This window comes from Notamacropus eugenii, chromosome 1 (assembly GCF_028372415.1).
Source record: "Notamacropus eugenii isolate mMacEug1 chromosome 1, mMacEug1.pri_v2, whole genome shotgun sequence".
Classification (NCBI taxonomy): Eukaryota; Metazoa; Chordata; class Mammalia; order Diprotodontia; family Macropodidae; genus Notamacropus; species Notamacropus eugenii.
This window is the reverse complement of record NC_092872.1, coordinates 316,140,769-316,155,633: the sequence shown is the minus strand read 5'-3', so window position 1 is coordinate 316,155,633 and position 14,865 is coordinate 316,140,769. Positions and strand designations below refer to the sequence as shown.

At 38.9% G+C, this 14,865-nt stretch overlaps 1 protein-coding gene across 1 annotated transcript in view; it reads left to right on the top strand.

The window, feature by feature from the left end:
• Positions 1–663: 663 nt before the first annotated feature.
• Positions 664–14,865, top strand: part of FNTB (farnesyltransferase, CAAX box, subunit beta) — a 104,310-nt gene continuing 90,108 nt past the window's right edge. Inside the window, exon 1 of the mRNA XM_072629588.1 lies at positions 664–1,230. Coding sequence (XP_072485689.1) covers positions 1,084–1,230 — 147 coding nt within the window. The 5' untranslated portion in view covers positions 664–1,083. The remainder of the gene's footprint in view (positions 1,231–14,865) is intronic.

The following is a 14,865-nucleotide window of genomic DNA, read 5'->3' as shown; positions in this document are numbered from 1 at the left end:
TGGTCTCTCACACAACAGACACTTAATTACTGTTATTGATTGATGTGGTTTAAAATTCTGCTTTTGATGCTTGCTACCTGTGTGACTTTGGGTAAATTACTTATCCTCCCTGTGCCTCAGTTTCTTTATTTGTAAAATTAGATATTGGAATATTTGAATTCTGAGGCCCCTTCTAAGTTTTAGCACTCGGATCTTATGAGTTGATGAGGTAAGAAAGCTACCGACAGAAAGACACAAAAGAAAGAAACACACTATGGTAACATTATTTGTGACAACAAAAAAACTGGAAACAAAGCATGTGCCCAGTATTTGGAGAATAACTGAATAAATTATATTAAAGCCTACGGAATATTAGATGCATTATATAAAGTATTCGTGAAAGTAATCGAGTATCTCCATTGCACAAACGAAAATGAAGAATTCAAAGGAACATGGAAAGATTTGTAAAAAGTTTTGCAGAGCTAAAAGAACAAGCTGCACAGATTGCAACAATGTAAATGAGGTCGGAAAGAAGAGGCAACAAAACTGCGGTTAAGTATTCATACCGTAATGTTGCCGTTTAAAGACAAGTCTTCTGTCAGTAAGAAGACAATCAACCTGGGCTCGGGACATCTGTTGGGAAGCATCTGTTGGGTCTAAACAAAACCTACCGATACGTTTACGTACAAAGCACGGTCTAGGCTCTTTATTAATATTATTGTCATTATAAAATTCGATGAGGATTAGATCTGGACCGGAAAATAGGTGGAAATTGCCCTCCAGCTGCGCAGGACCCTATCTGAAACGCACCCCCCGAGCGCGTTGTGGTCTCCTCTGGGCCGAGCGTACTGCAGCAGCTCCCGGGCCCCAAAGGAGGGCGGCAGCATCCTCGCCGTTGGCCGAGGGAAAAGAATGTGTAACCGTACGCGTCTTAGAGGAGGAGGGCGGGGAGGGAGGGAGGGAGGAAGGTTCGCCTTCGGGACTTTCTGGCTGCCTCCGCTTGCCGTAGCTGCCTCGGCCCGCCTGGGTTTCAACACGGTACGCGTTGTTGTTTGACGAGGTTGAGTCTTCGTCTGCCGCCAGCTGTGTGGTTTTTTTTAAGCCATGGCTGCCGCCGCTGCTTCTTCCTTTTCCTATTTCCCTTCGCCCCTTCCCCCAGCCTGGTCGGAGGCTCTGTACTGCCTGAGCCCGGAGCACGTGCAGGAGCGGTTGCAAGACGACGCGGTGGAGACCGTCACCTCCTTGGAACAGGTGAGGCGGACGGGGCTGGGGGAAGCCGAGGCCCGGAGGCTTCTGGGAGCGGCAGTCCGGTCCTCCTTCGGTGACCGCGGCTGAAGCGCTCCTGCGGACTACCCTTCCCACAGTGCATCGCGGTGGCCCTGTGCTTGCCATCTGCGGGGTGCGGGTTTCTGGTGCCTGGGGTCGGCTGGACTGGGGGAGGGGGAAAGATACCTGCTCCAGGGTTGGGATGGGGTGGGGAGCAGGAAGACGACGTAGGACTACTTGGAGTAGGATGTGAGCCCTCCTTGGTGTCCCTAGGACGAGGATTAGGGGTGCTCCCGGGAAAGGTCAAGGGTCAGACTGACCTCCCTCCTCCCCTACTGCCTCCTTTAGGCTGGGGGGAGCTGGAGGTTTGTCGCGGTGCTCGCTCCTGGCTTCCCCTCCTCCTCCCAGTTGTACCATTTCGTGTACTTAAGACTTTCGGGCGCGGAGGAGGCTGCAGCAATCAGAGTAATTCTCTCCTGCGCCCTGATGAATTCCATAAATAACCCACATGTGCCAGATCATGGCCGTATCTCAGCGACCTGCAGTTTGGTGAATAATAGGGATGTAATTTCCCTCTTATTCACCGAGATCGGACTGAAGGCTTTGTAGTTTTTGTTTCTCTGGGCCTTCACTTTCTCCAAGTTGGAAAGGTTCCCAAGTTGGTTATTACTAAAATTTTCACCATCTGATGATGAGGAAAAACTGCCTGGTTGATTCACTTCAGCAGTGACAGAATCAGAACAAGATAGAATCAGAACAATACAGCGAGGGAAGCCTCCAGGATGAACCATGGAGGAATCAGCTTTGTCATTTAGGTCTAGGTTTGGAAGTTTGTATTAAGGTAAAATTGCCCATTTGCAGGGACCTGAAGGCCTCTGTAGTTAAGAGAGGAAAATTATTTAACTGAAGAGTTAGAGCCCAAGTATTTGAGTGAGAGAAATAAAATCCTTTCCTTTTATATTTCATTTGTGTAGGGGCATTTAGAGGGGTGTAAAGATTAAATCTCCCAACGATGACAGTTTTTCCAGTATTTTCAAATTTCCTTAAGTGATGGGTTGTTGGAATTGATAGTTCAATTATATTTGTTCTTTAGCTTTTAGACTCTGATGAAACTCTTTTAGAGGCTATGAGAAAAGGATTACAAATGAGGGCAGGCCATAAATATAGTGGCCAAAAATGTAGGACAAAAAGTAGTCTATAGAGATTATTAACAGGGTAATAATAAAGGGGGAATCAGTATGTTAAAGAACAGAAAAGAGATAATTAGGGAGAAAAGATAACAGAAGTAATAGGTTTTTTTTTTTCAATTGACAGGCATTTTCTCCCCTGCTCATGTCTTCCTGCCCTGGTGTGTGTGTATATGAGGGGAACCTTCTAACAAATATGCATAGTCAAGCAAAACAAATTCTCATCTAGGCTATATCCAAAAATGAGTATCTTGTTCTGCATATTTAAGTCTTGCCCCTCTCTGGAAATGGATAGTATTTTTCATCATCTGTCCTTTGGAATTGTATTTCTTAGATTCCTCTCATTTAATGCTCCCAACAAGTGGAGTGTATAAATTGATAAAGGTTCATTGTTGGAGTCAGGAAAATTTGAGTTAATTTCTACATCTGACACATTTTGGCTCTGTGACCCTGAGCAAGCCTTTAAACTTCTTAGTGGCCCAGATAGCCTTCTAAGAAGACATATATAAGTTGCTGATCTGTATCTGTGAAGGTACATCATGAATTCCTACATCAGGAAATCCCCACATTGTTGATATAACCACCCCCTTTAGGGAATATCCTCATTTTGCAGATGATTCAAGAGAGGCAAGTTAAGTGGTCTTCCCAAGTCCAAGCTGGTCAATGACAGCTTAGAATTCAATCACAGGTTTCCTAGTTGTAAATGAATGGTCTTTTCATTAAACCATGTTTTTTCTAGGTGGGTATGTTATCAGTCAATGTTCTATCATGTACATTTCTGCTCTTGCTGATTGTTTGAAGCTTCTCTCTGCTTATCTTCTAAATCAATATATCTTAGGCACTCTTTTTCTCGTGGTTCACATTTGTGGCTCCTACTGGTAAAGGCAAGTTGGTTCTTTTGTTACTTCTCCTGATCTTATTTCATCTCAAACTCTGAGGATAGTTAGGACAAAAGAAGGGCTCATGTTGTAAAGAATGCTACTGGGGAGGGGGTGAGATCTTACCTTTGTGGCTGACTTTGGTCTTTTGATTACAGCTCTTATTCATATATTGACATATACTGAAAACTGACACATAAATTTGTGCTTTTGCTGCTGGTAACAAATAGGTGCTTATCTATATATCCAATTATCATAATTGCTATATTTTAATAAGAAAATGTGATGCTTGAAGTGAAACCAAGTATTGCTTGGGTAAAGGCCCGATCCCTCCCTTTATCCTTTTCCCTTTCTTTTATTAGTGCCAACAGTGGCTCCCTTCTTAATGTAACCATCTGGAAATCATCCCTTTGCAAATGCTTTGTGACTCAGGGCTGTAGGCTTAATACTGGGGCATTCACATTCTGGAATGTTACCTTCACCATGAACAGATTTGTTCACTGATGATTTTTTGTTTATTTGTTTTTCCTTTTGGCCATCAATATAAGTGATAGAATGTATCATTAGCTAGTTGTGGAACAGTCAGGTAGTTTAGTGTTTACTGTGGGTACTGTTAGTCACTTTTAGGGTTCTTTGATTTGGTTTAGTTTTAGAGGGCAGAATTAGGAGCATTAGTAGAATTTGCAGAGGGGCATTTTTTTGATTACTGACTGCCTGAAGAGGTTCCCTTGTCATTGGAGATTTGAAGTAGAGACTGGACACTGCTTTGTTGGGGATGTTCCAGATGGTATTTCTGTTTTGGTATATACTGGAGCAGAGGACTTCTGAGGTCCTTTCAACTCATGTTTTGTAATTATTTTATGTGGTTTCCGCCTTCTAGAAGCTTATATTTTATTTAGGGAGACCAGACTTATACACATAAAACAATCAGGGTCCTGTAATTGTAGCTTTTTAGAGCTAGAAGTGACTCTGTAGAGAGCATCTATTTCAGATTTGTCAAACAGACAGCCCAAGGGGGGCATTGCAGCTGGAGCCAGAAGTAGATTAAAATGTAATTAGATAGTATTTAACAATTTTTTTTTTAAAAACCACAATAGAACATAGTTAATGTTTGGTCCACAAAGTTTCTTTTATATTGCTTAGTGGTCCCTGTTTCTATTTGAGTTTTACACCACTGATCTAGTTCACCCCTTATTTTTATGGACAGGAAACTAAAACCCAGAAAAATTTATTCATTCACAAGTATTTATTAAGCACCTATTTATATGTCAAACCCCATGCTAAGTACTTGGAATACAGAGACCATGCCTTGTGCTACTTTCATATGGGAAATAACATGTATCCATGTAACTAAATAGAAAATATATACAAAGTAATGTTGGGGGAGTAAGGTAGGGCACACCCAAGGAGAGGAGCAACTAGGTGGCTCAGTTGATAAAGTACCTTAGAGGATAGATTGCCTCAGACACACTTAACTAGATGGGTGACCCCCATCCTTAATCCTTATTGCTTCATTTTTCTTATTTGTCAAATGAGCTGGAGAAGGAAATGGCAAACCACTCCAGTATCTTTGCAGAGAAAACCCCAAATGGGGATATGAGGAGTTGGGCACAACTGAAATGGACTGAACAACAACAGGACAGGGCACTAGGGAATGGGAGCATCAGGAAAGATCCCTTGAAAGAAGTGCCATTTGAGTAGAGCCTTGAAAGAAGTTAGGCAATTCTAAAACAAGAGGTAAAGAGGAAAAACATTCCAGGCCCAGGGGGCAGCCTTTGTGAAGGCATGGATATGGAAGATGTGTGGGGAACAGAAAGTAAACCAGCTTGGTAGGGTATTGAATATTCAAGGGGGAGTAATGGGTGATCTTCCTGGAAACATGAACTAGAAGTGAAGAGCTTTAAATGCCAAACAAAGGAGTTTTTATTTTATCCTGAAGACAATAGGAAGCTGCTGAAGCTTTGTGAGCAGGGAAGTGTCGTGATTAGACCTATGCTTTAGTAATATCAATTTTGCAATTCTATGGAGGATGAGATTGCAGAGGGGAGAAGCTTGAGGCCAGGATATCAGGTAACAGATTACATTGCAGTACTCTAGGCCAGAAGTGTTGAAGGTCTGAACTAGGGTGGTTTTGGTATGAGTTGAAGGAAGTAGACAGATATTAGAGATGTTGAATTGGGCTTGACAACACTTGGCAATTGATTGAATATGGGGGCTGGGCAGAATGAAAAGGCAAGTTTGACTGTAAGGTTACTAACCTGGGTGATTGGAAGAATGGTGTACAGATATAGGGAAGTTTGGGCAAAGGATGAGTTTTGGGGGAAAGATAATGAGTTCAAATTTTGGAATGTTGTCAGATTTTAGATACCTATAGAACATTTAGTTAGAAATGTCCGTTAGGCAATTGGTGATATGTTAATAGTGCTGTGGAGAGAGATTAAAACTGGATATATAGATCTAGGAGTCATCTGCAAAGATGTGATAATTGACCCCTTGGTTGCTGGTGAGAGCTTTGAGAGAGAGAAAAGGTTTAGAGGGAGAAAAGAAGGCCCAGGACAGATATTTGGGGGAACACACCTGTTTTTAATAAGGGTTAGAATATGAATAATGATCCATTGAAAAAGACTGAGGAGTAGCTGAGAAGTTAAGATTGAAGATAGAGTAAAATTACTAAAACACAGGGAGGATAAGAGTATTTAGGAGAAAGAAATGATTAACAGGTCAGAAGTTATAAAGAAATCTAGAATGATGAGACCTGAGAAAAGGCTGTTAGAATTAACAGTTAAAAGATGTGGCTTAGGAAGGACTAAAACTTGTCTTCTTTCCAGACAATGCTTTTTGGGGCATTTAATTTTTTAAATTCTACATTTTTTTGATTCTATATTTTTTGATTAACAAACATTTATTTTCTCTCCTTCCTATGCTCTTCCTCATCCCCACTCCTAAGAAAAAGAAGAAAAATAAAACTCTTGTAACAAATATGCAGTCAAGCAAAAGAAGTTCCCACAGTGGCCCTGCATAATAATGTGTTTTACATTTAGTCTATTACTTTTCCATCAGGAGCTGGGGAACATTCTTCATCATTAGTCCTCTGAAATCATGGTTGGTCATTGAGTCAATTAGAGTGTTGATCAGAGTTCTTAATTACTTTTTAATTAAATTATTTTTCAGTCAACAAAATTCCACTTTCAACAAACCTCTCCCTTCTCCCCCTCAGTCAATTAATGAAGAAAAAACTATAAAGCATAACAAATTCCCTCATTGGCCATGTTTAAAAAATTTAATCTTTACTTGAGTCCATCATCTCTCATTAGGTGGTGGTTAGTATATTTCATCATGAATTGTCTGCAGTTGTGATTGGTAAATCCATTGAACAGAATTCCTAAGTCTTTCAAAATTGTTCATCTCTTAGAGTATTTTTGTCACTGTATAAACTCTTTTCCTGGTTCTGCTCCCCTCACTCTTGGATTAGTTTATACTGGATTAGTCTTCCCTGGTTTCTCTGAAACCATTCCCCTTTATCATTTCTTATAGCACAATAGTATTTTATCACATTCATGTACCATCATTCATTCAGCTGTTTCCCAAGTGATGATCATTCCCTCTGTTTACAATTCTTTACCACCCAAAAGTAGTTTCACTGAAAAAAATTTTTGTACCTCCTTGGAGTTTGTTTTTTGTTTTTTTTAGGACTAGTCCATTCTTTAATCTACACCCATTACCTCCCACCCCCATCCCCCCAATAAATACCGCTTTCTCCTTCCTTGCCCTGGTAAACAATCTCTCCCTGGGTTGGAAGATGCTTCTTGTGGCCCTTCTGGGCCAGACCTTGCTCCCTGTCACTGCAGACCTCTCTCCCCGAGCCAGCCCAGCCAGGGAAAACAACTCACCATTTTTCCCTTTGATTTTGTGATAATGACTTGATCTGGTCTGGTTTCTAGATCTAGGAGTTGTTGGAGGGAGCTGGGCTTCCTACTCCTCTGCCATCATGGCTTTGGTCAAGGGCCAGATTGGCTCCTGCTTCTTTAGCCTTCCAAAGTTGTTTATTCTTGCAGCATTACTGATTCTGATTCTAAACAGTTCATTCTATATCAGTTCATGTAAGTTTTCCCTGGTTTCTCTGAAACTCATTTGGGAGCCATTTTAGACACTGTTAAGACTAGAAAGCCTAATTAGACTTTTTTCTATTTATATACAATTAGTCACTAACTCTACTAGTCCTAGTTCTATATTATTTCTTCACTAATTCTCTCTTTACTGATCCCACTACTACATCCTATTTAAGATTTTCATTTCCTTTCTCTTGGAGTATTGCAGTAGCCTCCCAATCATTTTTTTCCTGCCAAAACCCCTATCTTGCACCTCTGATTAACCTTCCATAGCTCTCTCATAAGGTTGCTATGTCATCCAGACACTTTCATTGACTACTTACTGATTAAAGTCCAAATTCAGGGGAATAAGGCCAAGTTCCTTAGCCCACCTCTTAAAGCCTTTTATAATTTGACTCTAGCCTACTTTTTGAATTTTATCTCAAACTACTCTCCCTTTCATCCTCTGTTTTCTAGCTAAACTAGATTGTTTTGCCACCCTTTGATCATGTTGTATGTTTTCCCATTTCTGTTTCCATACTGTTTCCTAAAAGTAAACTGTCATTCTTTCCCTTCAAATCTCTATTGAAATTATCAATGCAGACAAACAGGTTGAAAGCTACAGGTTAAACTTATATACTTAAAATGGTAAAATTAGCTGTGCATAATAAAGAACTGCAAGAGTTCTCTTTTTTCTATTCTATTCTTATTATTAGATGGAATTACCCACTTAATTTGTTATATGTTAAGTTCAGAATAAAGCAAAAAGAAAAGAAAAATCACCTATTTTTGACTAAATACCAACTGAAATATCATCACTTAGATGATACATTCTCTAATCTCCTGAACCAGAAATCTTTTCTTCCTGTGAATACACATAGCACCTTGTTCTTGTAGCAACATATGGATCTTGTACACTTATGTTTTGTTTTGTATTATATTTATGGTTATAAATTTTTCTCCATTATTGTAAGCTCTTTACTAATATTTGTTGAATGAATGAATGAGGGTTTTTTTTTTGTAGGGGAGGGAACAAGGAGGAATCCAATTAAATACCAAGCAAATACTTTGAGACTCAAATGGAGATAAGTTAGTAACATTAGATAATATTTAAGTGTTAAATGCTATTGCAATAGGATTTCAGAGATAAGAGCAGTAAGCATGGGCAGAAAATAGTCAAAACAGTTCTATGGGGATGAGGAGCAACTTTATGTAAGAGGTGGCTCTTCAGCTGAGATTTGGAGGAAACCAGGAATTCCAAGAGGTGATTAGAGAGTGCATTCCAGGATTTGGGGGAGATGCTTATGCAAAGAATTGGAGGAGAGATAGTCTTTGAATAAAAAGCAGGCTACAGCAGAACAGAAAATTTAGTCCAGGCCAAATACTGTGATTTTACTTCTTTCTTAGAAGAGACTTATGCCAAACCTAGTTAAACTGCCAGGAGGTCATGCAGTTTATACTGAACATTCTTGAGGATTTCACTTTGCATTTGGATATCCTCTTGAGTAGCTTCTGAGTTAATTAACTTCCTTATTTTTTTGTTATTTTCATCTTAGCCACCAACACGAATTCTTCTGTCACACCCTTGATGTCACCCTCACCCACATATTCCATCCCCAAAATCCATATCTCTGAAATTCCTCTAACTATATCCTCCCATCTTTCAATTTCTCCCTGTGTTTTGACTCTTCTAAACCTGTTCTTTTTTATCTTCACTGTAACATCTAATCTTTCTTCCCCTTCCTGCTTTTCCTAGGCCATCACTTCTGCCTTCACTTTCTTCCCTTCAGAAATTTTAAATAAGTTCACCTTAATGTTGTTCTAGACCTTTGAATATCCTTTTTTCTTGCCACTGATTATGTTTTTCCAAACTCAGCCTTGGGTTACACCTACCATCCACCTTGTCAAGCTACTGATTTGTTTTAGAGAAAGTCCAAATAACTGATATGGCTCACTATAAATGTATATGATTTAATTTCAATCATGTGCTCAGTGCTACACATCAGTCCTTTTATTCATTGCTGGTAAATTTTCCAAAGCATTCCCCACAGAAGCAATGTCGTCTTCTTAAGCCACTTAGATACTCCCTTTGCCGTGTCCCTTAGTAGAAAACCTCACTTTACTGGGGCTGTTACAAGCTTGCTCTCCAATTCTGTACTTTAAATCACTTCAACATTTGCTCATCCTCTCACCCTTTGCTTGCTAATACCAACCTCTCTAATTAATTGTACCTTTGGTTCTGTCTCCTCTGGTTTCATCTGGAATATTCCCTCTTGACCTTCTCTCTCTCTAATTTTCACTCTTTTCTTGTCCATTGACTCCTTACCTGTTGCACTCCAGTACGTCTTTATCTTCTTCATCCTAAAAAAAACCCTTCATGTGACTCTTTAGGTGTTCCCAAATTATTGTCCTATATCTCTTATCCCTTTCACAAATTCCTAGAAAAAGTATGCATTCATTGCCTCCACTGTCTCACCTCCCATTCACCTAGCCCTTTGTGATCTGTCTTCTGTGACACTTGACTGAGACAGCTTTCTCTAAGGTCAGCAATGATCGTTTTGCTGTTAAGCCTGTGGTCTTTTTTTAGCCCTGATTCTCCTTGACCCTTATGTAGTATTTGACACATTGTTTCTAATCCTTTTTCCAGAATACTCTCTCCTCTCAGGGTTTTTTGATACTCTTCTATTATAGTTTTCATCTTACCTGTTTGATACATCTCAGTCTATTTTATAGATTACCTATTCATTCTTTTTTTTTTTATCAAATATACTCAGGGTCATGTCCTAGGTCCTTTTTTCTTTTCTCTCATGCTAGACTCAGTTATTTTTTGTTCTTTCTCATTGTTTCAGCTATCATCTCTATGCAGATGAATCTCACATCTTAATATCCAGCATTCATCTTAATTTTGGATACTTGACCTCCATCTCCAACTTCCTGTTGTACATCTCTACCAAGATGTCAGCTCAAACCTAGGCATGCCTCAAACAGAACTCATGTCTTCCTAAACCCACTCCTTTTCCTAACTTCCTTATTTGTTGAGAGTACCACCATTCTTCTAGTCATCCAAGTACCTAATTATATGCCAGCAAAACTGAGAATTCAAAGCAAGTTAAGTATCAACAAAAAAATATAAAGTTTCCAAACTAATAAAACAAAAGATAAGAGATCTTAAGCCAGTCTTAAAAAAAAAAGTCAAACAAGACAATAATGAACTAAAAAAGAAAAAGAAATCCTGAACTAAGTGGATTTACAAGTCAATTCTGTCAGACATTTAAGAAGCACTTAATTCCTATGATATAAAAATTTTCCTCAAAACTGAAGTCCTTCTGTGACACAAGTATGGTTCTGATACTCAGATGAAAGACAATGTAGGGAAAGAAAACAATAAGGCAGCCATACTGAATTGCTGAAGCAAAAATTTTAAATTAAAATTGTGCACAGGAATCAACAGAAATAGAGTGAGAAAGTAATTCATTGTGATCAAGTTAGATTCATTTAAGGGATGAAAGAATGACAATATTTATAAAAGCAGCTGGCACAGTTAATCAAATTAGTAACAAAAATAAAATCATATATAAGGTCCCTTTTTATTTTTATATTTAATATATTTTTTATATTTTATGTTTTTTAAAGCATATATTTAAAGCTGAAAGCTAGTATCATTTGCAATGATGAAACACTAGAAACTTTCCCAGTACCAACAGGAGTAAGGCAAGGATGTTACCCCTCCCCATTATTATTTAACAATTCTAGAAGTGTTTATGATAGTAATAAGACAAGAAAACAAAAGTAAATATAAACATCAGCAGAAAGGAAACAATTATTTTTGCAGATGATATCATAGTATGTTTAGAAAATCCAGAGAAGCATCAAAGAAGCATTGAGATGATAGCGTCACCAAGATAGTAGGATACAAAATTAATACAGAAAATCTAGTGTTTCTGTATATATAGTGCTAATAAAAATCAGGAAGAAATACAATAGAAATTCCATTTTTAATAACTCCAAAATATATAAAATATCTCCAAGTTAACCTGCTAACCAACATAGCAATTATGTAAAATACAACTACAAAACACTTTTACAGAAATAAAAGGGAAATTTAAATAATTGCAGAAATAGTCATTGATCATGGTTGGCTTCTGATAATACAGAGTATTCTAAAAGTCTTAGTGCAGGTTTAAACTAATAAAGATTAAAATGATAATTTTATGAATTTTATTAGAGGATAATTTTTAGAATTAGGCAAAACAATTAAATTTATTTGGATAATAAAGAGTACACCCAGTGGAGATTCTTGTTGGGGTGTGGGGGAACTAATGAAGGAGGCATAGCATTGCTAGACTTCAAATGTATTTATGAAGTAGTCATTGAAACAGGTGCTGGTAGGTGGTACGGTGGATAGAGTCATAGGCCTGGAGTCAAAAAGACCTGAGTTCAAATGTGATCTCACACACTTATTAGCTATGTGATCCTGGGCAAGTCACTTAACCCTGTTTGCCTCAGTTTCCTTATCTATAAAATGAATTGGAGAAGGAAGTGAAACAGCAAGGACCCCAGCCTGCTGTACAGGTTCTTAGATGTGTTTTTCTAAAAGGAAGGCAACTTTTGAGCGGTCAGCAATCACTTTAATCAAACACATATATCATTCACTGAGTTCAGGGGGAAAAGTCAGCACCATGAACTTCAGAGAAAATACAAACAGAGAAATAAAGACCAAGTGACAGGATTTCCAACTGACATAAACAGTACTTACATCGCAGATCAATAGACAGATCCAGCTGTCTGACCATTACATACGTACATAGTTAGCAGAGAGAGAAACACCAATATCTGGGTTTTCAAATCTGGGGGGCTCTTTAGCAGCTGCCCAGAGTCTCATCTGGCCAAATACTTCTAATGAGTAAACCCCAAAGTAAAACCTCACCTCAGAGTATTTATACACTTTTCAGAGCTGGAAGGCATGACCTTCTGACCAAATGCCTCAGTTTTTGTGTTCATCCTTTGTTTCCAAAGAAGACCATGACATCATGAGCAAAAGAAAAAAAATATAAGTCAATCAAGCTGGGAGGGAAAGAGCAACAGTTACTATTGATAATCATCTTCAGCCAGGAAGGTCCAGAAAACAGACATTAAGTGAAGTTTGGACAAGGACCTATTGGTGTGACCTATGGGCTTTAGAGTGCACTGGGTTTAAGTTTTTGGGAAAAACAAGGAGAGAAAGAAAGAAAGAAGGAAAGAAAGAAATGAAGAAAGGAAGAAAGAAAGGAATCTAGCCAGTAAACCCCAAGTTAAGTGGGCATCCTTTGGCCATCCAAATTTGCCTTCCTTTGGAGAGGAGAAGGGGGGGGGGGGCGGGGCACAGAAGGGAGAGGATGAGCTGAGTTACCCAACTAGCTGGGTTTCCATTCAAGCAGCTCGGTCTGTGCACAGGTTTGTGTTTGTCTTTCGTTGCGGAAGAAGACCATGACATCAGAGAAATGATGACATGACTTGAACTTAACTTTGTTTTGAGTGAAGGAGGGCTGTTGAAGGTCACCAGCCTCACTTTCTTCTCCTGAGCCATCTGGATCCAGTGACCAGATAATTCATCAGGATGACTGGAGATGGCCCAGGTTGCAACGGGAGACCCTGGCCCTTTTAGGCTAAGGCCTTTTCAGGTACTCAGAGTGAGGTAATGGCCATTCAGTGAATAGGCCTCTTTAAGAAGTAGTAGGATAGCCTCTTTAATTAGAAAAAAGGGAAAAAAAATCAAGCTGGGAGGGCAAGGCCCTCAGGCTTGCTGTTCCAAAGAGGAACAGTTACCACTGAAATTCACTGTAAGCCAGGAGGGTCCAAAAACCATCCATTAAGTGGAGCTTGGGCAGGGACTTATTATGGCCCAATCTGTGGGCTTCAGAGTGAACTAGGTTTAAGGTTTTAGGAAAGAAAAAAGGAAGGAAGAAAGGAGCCTCACTAGAAATTAACAAAAGGCATTAAGGCCTATTAATGGGTGGGGAAGATCTTTAACTCTTCCCCCCACTCACCATTTACCTTACATTATCATTACTAGAATTAAGTGGCAAACTACTCTGTTATCTTTGCCAGGAAAACCCCAAATGGGGCTACAGAGTTAGACATGACTGAAAACAATTGAACAACAACAAAATTCATTAAAATAGTTTGCTACTCATTGAAAAAGCAACCGTAGATCATTTGAACAGGATAGATAATAGAGAAATAGAAGCAATTAAGAAGTCCAGTTGAGTTTGATAAACTCAGAATGTTTAAATGGCCACAAGTAATGAAATATGTATTTGAAAATAAGTTTTTTTGCATGATCTATTTAGGCATGTGCCAGTCATATAGGCAGTGTGATTTTGGTATGACTTTTCTATTTTGTGGACCTGGATATGATAGCTTTCATGGAAACCTCTGTACTGATCAATTTAAAAAAATTAAAAAGATAAATTTTCAGTGACTGATCCTTTCATTTACATCCAATGATGGTTCTAAAGGAGTTTGGATACTTTAGAAGGACAAATTCTTCCTCTGAGCAGTCATATCACTTTAATTAACATGGTTATGAACCCTGTGCCCTGTGACTGTGGGGAAATGGACCTCTGAGCTCTTTGTTATTTGCTGTTGCTAAGGTGCTATTAAACCGTTATGATGTTGTTCCCCACCAATAACTTCATTTCCTATGATTCTTTTGCTGAAAATAGAGCATGCATAGAATTTGGAAGTTCTTTGAGAAAGGGACCATGGAAATTTATGTGATTTATTAATAAAGGGACCATTAGGAAAAGATAACAGAATTTTGCATAACTTCTTAAATAGTTTGGCTTGAATGTAGATTTGAAAGTCTTGGAGTGTTGTGTTCTGATGTCTTTGAATCTGACTCCTTTTGAAGTTACTGTCTCTCTTAATTTCCCTCCTGTCTGCCAATAATCATTATGCATTTATTTACTACTTACTATGTGCCAGGCACTGTGTTAAGTTCTGGGATTCATAGAAATACAAAAATGTGATCTCTGCTCTCTAAGGATTCCTGTTCTCTCTTGAGCAGAGAACACATTTTTGCATTTCTTTGAAGGAAGCTTGTAGAAAGGGCAGATGAACAGCATTGTAAACATTGGAGACAGTCAGTGAAAAGACATAGAATTGAGAGAGAGAGTCTCATGTGTAAGGAACAGCAAATGGGCCAGTGTTGTTAGATTGTAGAGTATGAGCAAAGGAATAAAGACTGGAAAGGTAGGAGGGGTCCGGTTGTGAAGGACTTTAAATGTTAAACAGGATTTAATATATGATCCTGTAGGTCACAAGGGCCTTCTGAAGTTTATTGAGTAGGAGATGGGTAAGTGGGGATGACTTGCTTATACCTATGTTTTGGAAGATCACTTTGATGACTGAGTAGAGGATGCAGTAGACTGGGGACAAACTTGAAACAAGAAGGCCAAACCAAAAGACAGTTGCTGTAGCCAGGAA